Source organism: Tachysurus vachellii, chromosome 2 (genome assembly GCF_030014155.1).
Source record: "Tachysurus vachellii isolate PV-2020 chromosome 2, HZAU_Pvac_v1, whole genome shotgun sequence".
NCBI lineage: Eukaryota > Metazoa > Chordata > Actinopteri > Siluriformes > Bagridae > Tachysurus > Tachysurus vachellii.
The window spans coordinates 22,766,224-22,777,540 of NC_083461.1; the positions used below are offsets into that span (position 1 = coordinate 22,766,224).

Consider the following 11,317-nt stretch of genomic DNA (forward strand, 5'->3'; position numbering starts at 1 on the left):
TAAAACAGTGCGTGTATCTTCAGCTTACTGTGTGATATTTTTTCACTTAGGCACAAATAATATTAATTTAAAAAGAGTTTATAAATAAAAGGAACCTCAACACAAACTCATACATGTCTCTCTTTAGAGTGTGAATCTCTCAATATGTATACACTTTGACAAAAGAATTCTATTCAATAAAAGCATTTTAATAATTTTAAGTAAGTTTGTGCGCTAATTGACTGGAGTAAAAGAACCATGTTGTGCTGTGGTTCCCCCTTTTATGCACATATATATATATATATATATATATATATATATATATATATATATATATATATATATATATATGTGCATAAAAGATTTTTGGAAACACATTTTTATGCATATATATATATATATATATATATATATATATATATATGCATAAAAATGTGTTTCCAAAAATCGAGCTCTGGGGCAGTTTATGCTCGGTGAAAACTGTCAAAAAAACATCATTCTGTTATTTGTTCACGAACTCAGGCTTGTCTTGTATAGTATGTCCCTTACTTATAAACCTGGCTTCTCGTCATGCAGTGTTTCGAGCTTTAAATTTGGACCAATGCTGTGATTTCTTACACCACGGATATCCTCCATGTTATTTCTGCAAGTCCACTAAGGCGGAGGCTGACCAGCGGTAACGTGGTGAAGGTGTAATTGAGGACACCAGGCTCTCACTTGCCCTCCAGGATGCCCCTCCAATCATCAGCCCAGGAGAGGAGGCGCTTCTGACTGGTGCTGGCAGGCAGGTGCTTGTTATGGCAGGCAGTGAAAAGGACATGTTCCCAGGATGGATTGGGCTCCACGCCTGCAGCAGAATGGTAGTTAAGGATAAAAGAACAGGTCTAGCTACACAATGACATCACAAGTGTGTAAAGATCGCAAACAAGAGTTACAAGAGTCGACAATGAATTCAGATGTGATAGAATTCTTTCTTGCTGAACATAAAATACATTTACTTGTTCTATGAGATGATGGAAAGCTAGTAGGTGAAAGCGCATTTAACCTTGTTGTGGAGTGATTACACAGTTGAAGGCTAAATAGCTAGAGAACTCTTACCAGATATCAAAGGTATTACAAATTAGTTGAATTTTGAGGGATTTTTTTTCCCATTGCAAACTCATTTAATTCTATTTGCATGTTCTGTAGTTTTTGTACTTCATGTATTTCTTATGGGGAGTTCATCATTTGATTAAAAAAACGATGTAACTTTTATTCTTATAATATTTCCGCAAATGAGAAATCAGTACACAGGGGATGGACAATGAAACTGCAACATCTGGTTTTAATACACAATAATTTTTAGTATGGTGTATGGTTTGTGACCAGTACAGCATCAATTCGTCTGGGGAATGACAGATACAAGTCCTGAAGAGTCACCGGAATGATTTTGAGCCATTCCTCCTGCAACAGTGGTCAGGTCACTATGTGATGCAAAAACGCTTCCTGATTCACTAATACCCCAAAGTGGCTAAATAACGATCAGATCCTTTCAGACAGATTCCTCTTGTGTCAACAGTTACTCCTGTTGGATGGGGGTTCATCTTTGTGGTGACATACAGACATTACCCTGGCTCTCGATACACCACAAAGACTTGCTGTCCTGGTCACAGATGTACCAGAAAGACGTGGACCATCAACATTATTGTTGTGTAGATTACAATATCTTATGTACAGATGTTTTATTGCTCTGCTAATTCAACCATTACACTCTGTTAAACACCAAATATTCACAAGCCCCACTCAGAGGTAATGTCACTCTGCTCTTACTTATGGAATGTAAAATCTGAGACGATTGTGTACCAGGCAGTGCATATATCTGCTCCATGCAGACTCTCCACTGTTGTCTCAAAGGCCTCAGTGGTGTCCCACTTGGTCCTCTGCTTTTCTCCCTACATACTCACTCTCTTAGTGAAGTTATATCCTCCTATGGGTTCTCTTACCACTTCTATGCTGATCACACTCAAACTTTATTCTCCTTCCCTCCTTCAGATACCATGGAGTCTGCTCGGACTTCAGCATGTCTGGTGTACATACCATCGTGGATAACGGTTCATCATCAATTCAATCCCAGCTAAACTAAACTGCTGATCATCCCAAGTGATTCATCCCCAGGTCAGGATCTTGCAAAATCCCTACACAACGTTCTGATCTCCCCTTCAGCCATGGCTCTCAACCTTGGGGTAACCTTAGACAACCAACTGTCCTCTTCCTTGCATGTTGCTAATGTGACACGCTCTACTACTACTAGCACTGTTCTACTGGTCCCACAATCTCACAGGGTAAAAGGAAGATATACAGCAAGACTCTTTTTTGTTCTGGCACCGAGGTGATTGGAATGAACTTCCCTAGATGTCCGAACAACTGAGTCACTGGCTATCTTTGACGGGTGAGAACCTACCTCTTCCTGAACCACTTCAACTAGCAATTATATTCCCTGTTTGTTTTGTGTGTGTATTGAAAAAAAAAAACAAATAAAACAACAAAAGAATTGTTAAGGTATAAATTGATAGAGACTTCAAGACACTTTTGTACATCGTTCTGGATAAAAGCATCTGCCAAATGCCGTAAATGTAAATGTAAATATATAGGCGTGAATCCTCCTACACTATATTGGCCAATGTTTCAGTTTCATTGTCCAACCCCTGTATGTAAGCAGATATACACATTAAGACACAGGATGTAGCATTTTCTCCAGAGAGGGCAAATGACCTAATATGAGTTTGGAACCCTGCTATAAAACTTTACATCTAACATCTTCCTTTGGAAAACAAGACAGAACCCTAAAAGGATCCTACCAAGGATGTCTGGTTTGTCATCAATGAGGATGTCTCCACTCACTACTGTCTTGTCTCTTGTCAAAATTACTTTCTCCAGAAAGTCAGGGCCCAGGTGTCTCTCCACCCAAGCATACTGAAAACACACACACACACACACTTCGATTATTATGCAAATGAACAACAAAAAAAATCTGAAGAAGGTTTCACAGTATAGCAGTGGGGATGCCTCACCTTTTCGTATGGACAGTGTTTGTAGTGTTTAATTGGACTGGTGCAAATGAAGACATCTGTACTGGTTGAAAAAGAGCAGGAGTCCATTACAGATTGTATACAGATTGTATAAACATAAATAATGGTTAATGTTAGGAGTGCACATGTCTGAGTATGTTTTTTGAAAGGAAAGGACATTGGCCCTAGTGGCGTGGAGACGAGTGCAGACTGAATGCACAGGATAAACAGATTCACGGCTGAAGGTACTTCAGCTAAACGTGACTTGTAAGTGTAATGAAGTTAATTTAATAATATACCTCTCTAAAGAGATGTAGTAAGGTGAGAAAACCCTGAAAAGTGATTGAAAAAGGAATCCAAACACCACAAAATGTAAAACAACATGCAGACATTAACAAGATGAATGTGATGAACAGATATGTTGTGATAAAGACAGACCTGTGCTCCTGTATCCCAGGTCTCTTATTCACAGTCTGCTCATGATGAACACTCTTATAACACACTTAGTTCTGTACTTAAAGGTGGGGTCTCCGTTGTTTGAAAGCCAATGTTGACATTTGAAATCGCCAAAACAAACATGCCCCTAACCCAAATGGGTCCCACCCCTGTTTTGATAGCTCCGCCCACACATACACCAGACAAGTATAACCCAAGTATAACCCAGACAAGTATTATGGCGGAACCTGTTGGGGTAGCTGACCGAGGATATATTTTTAGCAATAAATGAACTCAATGAGTAATACTATGGTAATACAAATGTAGTTTTTGTAGTACTGTGTGTTGTACCATGAAAGGTTTATCTCCGTTTCACGTGGAAGACGTTCAGCTCTCTCCAGCACTGGAAAGCTGATCCTATATTAACACGGGTCCTACTTCTTGCCTTATCGTAAGCCTTTCTTCGCTTTCTTTCTTTGTTTTTATCCTCCATGTCAATGTTAAAACCACTTTCTGCTAATGTCACACAGGCACACTGAACACTCTCTCCACCGCATATTGAAAAGACCCGCCCCTTTCTGCTCATTGGTTACAAGTTTGTTTTGATTTTTGTGTATTATTTGGGCCGACTCAGTTTTCTGAAGCCATCCATCCATCCATCCATCTTCTACCGCTTATCCGGGGCCGGGTCGCGGGGGCAGCAGTCTAAGCAAGGACACCCAGACTTCCCTCTCGCCAGACACTTCCTCCAGCTCCTCCGGGGGAATACCGAGGCGTTCCCAGGCCAGCCGAGAGACATAGTCCCTCCAGCGTGTCCTAGGTCTTCCCCGGGGCCTCCTCCCGGTTGGACATGCCCGGAACACCTCCCCCGGGAGGCGTCCAGGAGGCATCCGGAGCAGATGCCCGAGCCACCTCAGCTGACTCCTCTCGATGTGGAGGAGCAGCGGCTCTACTCTGAAGCATTTCTCAAAAATCGGAGACCCTACCTTTAATCGTCTAAATCTACATCCGGATTTCTGTGAAGCTACTTTGTAATGTAAATATTGTATGTAAATAAAAACACAATGTAAATATAATTCATTAATGACCTTCCATCAATTCTATTTAATATATTAAAGTGGCCTGTCATACAATCTTCTTTGTGTGGTCACATTATTAAAGTAAACATTACCTCTGAGAGGGGCTTGTGAATATTAAAGGTTTAACTGGCTGTGCGATTCATTTGATTAAATATCTCCAAAACAAATAATGTCAGCTTTTATTTGACAAAAAAAAATTGGACTAAAATGTGTTCTGTGAGAGGAAAGTTCAAGAGTAAAAAAGATGTTAAGGCTACCATAAATAACAAATTATTATTGTGAATGGATTTTGTTTTATCTTTAACAGTCAGTGGGGTTTTCGTTTGCAAATTCTGAGCTCAACCTCTTCAGAGGAAGAGGGTGTAATTTGTGCCTACTTCTTCATCTTAGCCATCTCCTTCACAGCCTCCAAACTTCCTGGTAGAGGGTCGAGGTCCATGAAGAAATTCTTGGACTCCCAAATGCTAACGGCTTTATCCTGCGAACAAAAAACAACCACTAGCTATTAAACGGAGCACCATATTAGCACATCCTATCGCAACAAACGTCTAAGGTTTATTACAATAATATCATGATATCATCAATATAATTATTGTATTTATTTACATATCACTAGATATTTACATTACATATCACTAGTCTTGCTGGGCAACACTGTAACTGTACCGGAAGTACTTTCCACAGATATAGTAACTGAAATAAGTACCCTTTGATAACCAACGTGAGCAGAAACGCATTTCAGAACACACGACACATCGAACATTGATATGGATGAGCTACAACAGCAGATGACAACATCAAACTGTGTCCACTCCTCTTAGACAAGAACAAGAGTCTGAGGCGATCATGATCACGGACTCATCCAAACTTGAGAGGTAAAAACTGGAAAAAGCCCAGACGATTTTTTTTCCTAATCTACGATTGTCCGATTTGGTCGATTCTATTAACACTTAGGCTTGTTCTTGGCTGACAGGAGAGGAACCCAGTGGAGTCTTCTGATATTGTATCTCATCCACAACCATGTGTGTTGTTTTGCATGTCGTGCATGCTGAGATGTTTTTCTGCTCAACTATACGATTACCTACAAAGCTATTACATTACATTTGCAAACAGCTGGAGAGATGGGAAAAGCTCTTCTGACTTTATCTCAGACTTCACTAAACTGCCTTTAGATGTGAACGCATGTGTAAGTGCAAAGTGAGATTTGTTCATATCGAATTGAAATGCAATTAAAAGCTTGATTTGAAAATCAAGATGTACATAAATAAATTTTTTGTAAACGAAACACAGTTATTACATATGGCACTTTTTCATCCATTTTCTCATTAGAGCTGCATTAGGTCAGTGCTGCACTGTGCTTCATTCAGTTTTAGTACATTTCTACAGTCTTGCACCATTCGCACATGTGCTCTTTATGTATTCCTGTGTATTCTATGTGAATTCTGTTGCGTCTCATGTAGTACTGTATTACTTTACCTTACGTAGCACCATGGTCCTGGGTGACAGTGTGTACTGTACCAGATGTATATGGTTGAAATGACTGGAAAGATAACAGTTCCATTGTAATGAATTAAATTAAACTAAACTAAACTAAGTGGGTACCCAACAATAGAGAAATGGAATTTTATGGTAGAAAACCAGATCTTTAACCAGATCAGTTCTCCTGTGTGAGTGAAGTGAGCAGATTTAAAACAGAATATTACAGTACAATAGATTCTGATGGTAAAAAAAACATTTCTCAAAAGCATACAGCTAATAAAATGTGACTAATGCGACTACACAAAATAAGAGACACGTTTATTTGTTTTCCTGACATTTCTAGATATCACTCGTAATCACTTGAACATATTTCAGGGGTTCAAAACTCTTCCCCATGCCACAGTCTGTATTTACACACAGTGTTCAGGTCCAGCCTATTGAAAGAGGGGGTTCTTTTTTCAAAAACTGGACCTTTTTGCAGTTTTTCTCCACCATTTGTATTTAATTATGAGGTTCAAATACTTTATTTTGGTGACCTTTTATGCACTAATTTGTGCTGGATTAGCTTGTCTGCTGGTATCTTAACAAGCACGCTTTTTAATGCACCTAAACTATTTACTGCATTGTTGTCAAATTGCTTCCTCATGTACCACCTTTGTCAGTCCATACAGTTCATAAGTTTAAAGACCACACTAACAACAGAATAGATTCAATGAGCTTTACTGAAGTATTAATAATAATTATTTTCATCATCATTTCTTGACTCTCTGTCAATGCCTCTTTGCTTGTTGCTGTATTTGTCTTGACACTTAAGGAGTAAGTACACTGGTCAGTTCCAATCTTCTTGGGTGCAATTATTACGTAACTAGTGCGTCGTGTGTTAGCTGGGTAGGCATCGTAATCATTTAATATACTAATCATTCCAGATAATTTACCTCAAGCGATCCGCTTTGAAGTTCTCAGAGGAATAAAGACGCGCACCGAAGGAGAGAAGCATTTCCATTGGCTCCAGTCTGCCGGTATTGGCCAATCAAAAGTCGATATTGCACAACCAATATCACTGAATATCCCACTATGTTTTATTATTATAATTACGCTACGTTTATATGGATATTATATTGCAGACTATTGAGTGGATAAAATATAGAATTTATATATATATATATATATATATATATATATATATATATATAAACACATACGTATATATATATATATATATATATATATATATATATATATATATATATATATATATATATATATAAAACCACGGTCGGCGCCAGAGAATAGAGAATGAGGGGGCCTATCTCGTTCACATACTATTACTATTATTAAACTTCAATAAACATAATAAAATACTAAACGTGTCACTCACTGTAAACTATAATTTATCATGACTCTAAAGTGCAAGACTCGCGAAAACACACGCAAATTAGCCACCATATAACCAAACGTACTAAAGCAAAAAGGCCTCTTACCTTTAGAAGAGCTGCAGGCGATGAGAGGAGGAATTACATTTTTGAAGAACAAGGTCCTACAACGAATGGCGAACTTTTTTCGTAAAGTCCCGCTCAAATGCAAGATGCACGAGTTGAGACTTACGAGTGTGGCTCATTGCTCGTCTGTGGTCCGTAAAAACGTTCTTTAGTGCCGAGAAGGAGTTCTCTATGGGGTCAGAATTGTTTCGTTATTCTGAATAAATATACTATGATCCACAAATAAATATAAAGAGTTTCACAAATATTTTTTAAATCAACAAATGCACAATAAGCAAACCGTAAATATATGTTACACATTTCACAAAAAGAAATGAAATTCACAAATAAATAAAATGGGATTTGCAAATAAAAAAAAAATATTTATAAATATATATTTAATTGTATTCATTTGTGAATCGTGTTCTGTGCATTTGTGAATCACTACACGCATTTGTTGATTGCGTTCTGTGCATTTGTGGATTTGAAACACACGTGCACAAGAATCCACAAATAGGTGGACTCCGCCCACCGTCTACTCCAGCCAATCGGACAACGGTCTCGTGGCGCTGACCAATCGTGGCACGGTCTACCTCCAACCAATCACGTTCTGCTTTACTCGCTCTGAGGCTGTTCTTCAATGCAGTGTCTAGTTTGCACTCGTTTTTTTCATCCAGTACGATTCTCTTGTTCTATTTTTGTGCCCTTTCACATGTATTTACAGTCTCATGATTTTTTTTTTACTTTGCATTTTTCTCATACTGATGCTTTCACTTGCACGTACATGACTTAGCCCTGTGTGCCATCGTTCTACGTTATATAAAGCATTATGGTCGTGAAGAAATGACATTTTATTCTAATGTATACAAGCTGTATAGAGGAATTATGATACCTTGAATGATGAAACCTAAGAGTTATTGTAAGCATAATGCATCCTGCTTCCTTTAGCCTTTACTTTAATAAAGTCACACAGTACATTTTCAATCAGCAAAATGTGAGCAATGTTTACAGGTGTACAGTGAGCTGACACTGAATGCTATTTCACATGAAACTTCTGTTTCTAAATGACCTGCACTTGACCGATTAGTAAGGATAGCATGCATGTTATCTCTATCAGGAGTTTACAAAATTTGTCTGAAAAGGTTCATCTCTGTTTCTGAGCTTTTTATTTTTATTTTTAGTATTTCACATACAGTAGATAATGTCATGATTTCGAGTCATGCGATTGCGAGTAATCAGAACGTGATTGGTTGGAGGTAGACCGTGCCACGATTGGTCAGCGCCACGAGACCGTTGTCCGATTGGCTGGAGTAGACGGTGGGCGTAGTCCACCTATTTGTGGATTCTTGTGCACGTCTTGACGTTAGAAATGTTTCAAATCCACAAATGCACAGAACGCAATCAACAAATGCGTGTAGTGATTCACAAATGCACAGAACACGATTCACAAATGAATACAATTAAATATATATTTATAAAAAAAAATTTATTTGCAAATCCCATTTTATTTATTTGTGAATTTCATTTCTTTTTGTGAAATGTGTAACATATACTTACGGTTTGCTTATTGTGCATTTGTTGATTTAAAAAATATTTGTGAAACTCTTTATATTTATTTGTGGATCATAGTATATTTATTCAGAATAACGAAACAATTCTGACCCCATAGTTCTCACACATGCCAGTGGAGGACCCGAACGTGACCGCAACTTTTAGGGCAGAAAAAACACTGGGCATGGCTTCCAGAACTTTGTGCTGTTCAAAAAGAAGTCTCATAATCGTCATTTTCTGTTGACTTTCCTCTGTCTTAATTCTGGAGATATATTGCATTCTGTTTCCACAATGGTGCAATTTGTTAAATCCATAATAGGCTTCATAGACTCAACATTTAAAAACGTCTCACTATCTATCCCCAAATCTCAGGCGTCATTGGGCATCAAGGCAGGATACACCCTGGACGGAATGCCAACCCATCGCAGGGCGCACACACACACACTCTAGGGGCAATTTTCCAGAGATACCAATCAACCTACCATGCATGTCTTTGGACCGGGGGCGGGGAGGAAACCGGAGTACCCGGAGGAAACCCCCGAGGCACGGGGAGAACACACACACACAAGATGGAGGCGGGAATCGAACCCTGGAGGTGTGAGGCGAACGTGCTAACCACTAAGCCACCATGCCCCCCATTTTCTTATATCCATTGTTAAAGATTTTTTGAATTAAAACACTGTTTTAGTAGATGTTTTCAGACGGACTTCGCAAACTTTAGAATAACGATTTCACTGACCATTTAGCCTACTGATTTACGTTACTGACGTAGTGGCAACGTGAATGTAATTGGCTGACTATGTTAGCACTGCATTATGGGTTAGTACAATTATTATTTTTTTAATTAACTTATACTCTTTATTCTTTAACCAGTATTCATGGTATAATAAAAGTAATTTGTAAAACATTTTTTAAAATTAAGTTCGTTATTATTTTGAGGAGTAAGGGGGCACAGTGACTCAAGTGGCCGGGCCACGCCCCCCAGGGCCCGCTCGTGGCGCCGACACTGTATAAAACCCCTCCCCCATCATTCAGAGGCGATGCTTCACCGTTGCTTGGAAAAGCGTATTGCGAGAACTCTCTCTGAACTGCACGCGCGGCACACACACGTCCAGCTACAATAATGTATACGGGCTTGGTGTTTATGTCCTGCAGTAGTGGTGTGTTCAGGACACACACACTTACACAAAGGTCTTCTCTCAGCTCTCCGTACTGACTCGACACCCAGAATCCTCTGCGCTCCTCCAGGCTGATGTACGGCTCATTTGGGTATCTTTGTCTGTATTTCTTTAAAAATCCCCCCTCGAAATCCGCGAGAACACCGTCCATGTCGATCAGGACCCGCAGTGTGTTGTCGGGGGAAATTTTCCCACATGTCCTGTGCGGTGAGAGCGTAGCGCCCCTGAGCAGCAGCAGCAGCGTCCTTTGCAGCTGTAACACCTTCATCGTGTCCGGGCTTTAAACTAACTCACTAACCGCCCTGTCCTGTCCTGTCCTCTCAGACCCGCGCCTTTGTTGTCCTTTAACACCGGGTCGCTTTCATCGAGTTGTGTTTTTGCGTTAAAAGGCCCAGTGAGGGACCCTGAGCCTGTAGTCTAGAGCTTTCCGCTGCTGTTGTCCTGTAAACGGCTTAAACTCCTGCTCTGATTTGTGCAACCGCACATTTCTGTTGTTCACCGAGTTTTAGCGAACCTCTGTATGCTGATCTCTGCACTCATCCCCCCAGTCTCTGTGCACTTGTTTACAGCAGTGCAGCTCATTACACGGTCCATCAAAATGTCAGCCGTGTACCTCACACTTCTCTCAGAGTCGTTTAACTCCTAGTATCCGTTCAGTTCAACTTTTGCTCACTATTCTTTTCAATCAACGGTAGTTTAACACCCCGAGTAATTCAGTAACAGCGAGATGGAGCGCGTTTTCGTAGAAAACTCTTTATAAGTTCCGCGTTAGCCGTCGTTGCTAACTAGAGCTATTGCGCCACACGTCAACACGTCCGCCATATTGGAAGGGGCATAATATCAATAAAGATATGCAGGCCTACGCTGGGGCAATCGTCTGTATCTCGCTTTATTCATTCGTTCATTCACCCACCTTCAGTAAACGCTTTATTCTGGTTCATGGTGGAACCGAGCAATGACATCAAAACAATGAACGACGTCATGAAGCTTTTAGAAACTTGCTCAACTTGTGCTTATTCTGATTCTAGACTGTTCACTACAGTAATAAAACTGTAGCTCAGCTGTGCATCTGGTATTAGTGACTTCTCACA

General features: G+C 39.6%; 1 protein-coding gene across 1 annotated transcript; it reads right to left on the reverse strand.

The window, feature by feature from the left end:
• Nucleotides 1-419: 419 nt before the first annotated feature.
• LOC132841507 (5'(3')-deoxyribonucleotidase, mitochondrial-like) lies at nucleotides 420-11,105 on the reverse strand. Its single transcript, XM_060863848.1, has 5 exons — nucleotides 10,234-11,105; nucleotides 4,918-5,018; nucleotides 3,030-3,090; nucleotides 2,817-2,931; nucleotides 420-826 (listed from the first exon to the last, which is right to left on the reverse strand). Exons 1-5 carry the CDS (start codon nucleotides 10,492-10,494, stop codon nucleotides 693-695), a joined length of 672 nt encoding a protein of 223 aa, XP_060719831.1. The 5' UTR covers nucleotides 10,495-11,105; the 3' UTR covers nucleotides 420-692.
• Between the last annotated feature and the right edge of the window lie 212 nt (nucleotides 11,106-11,317).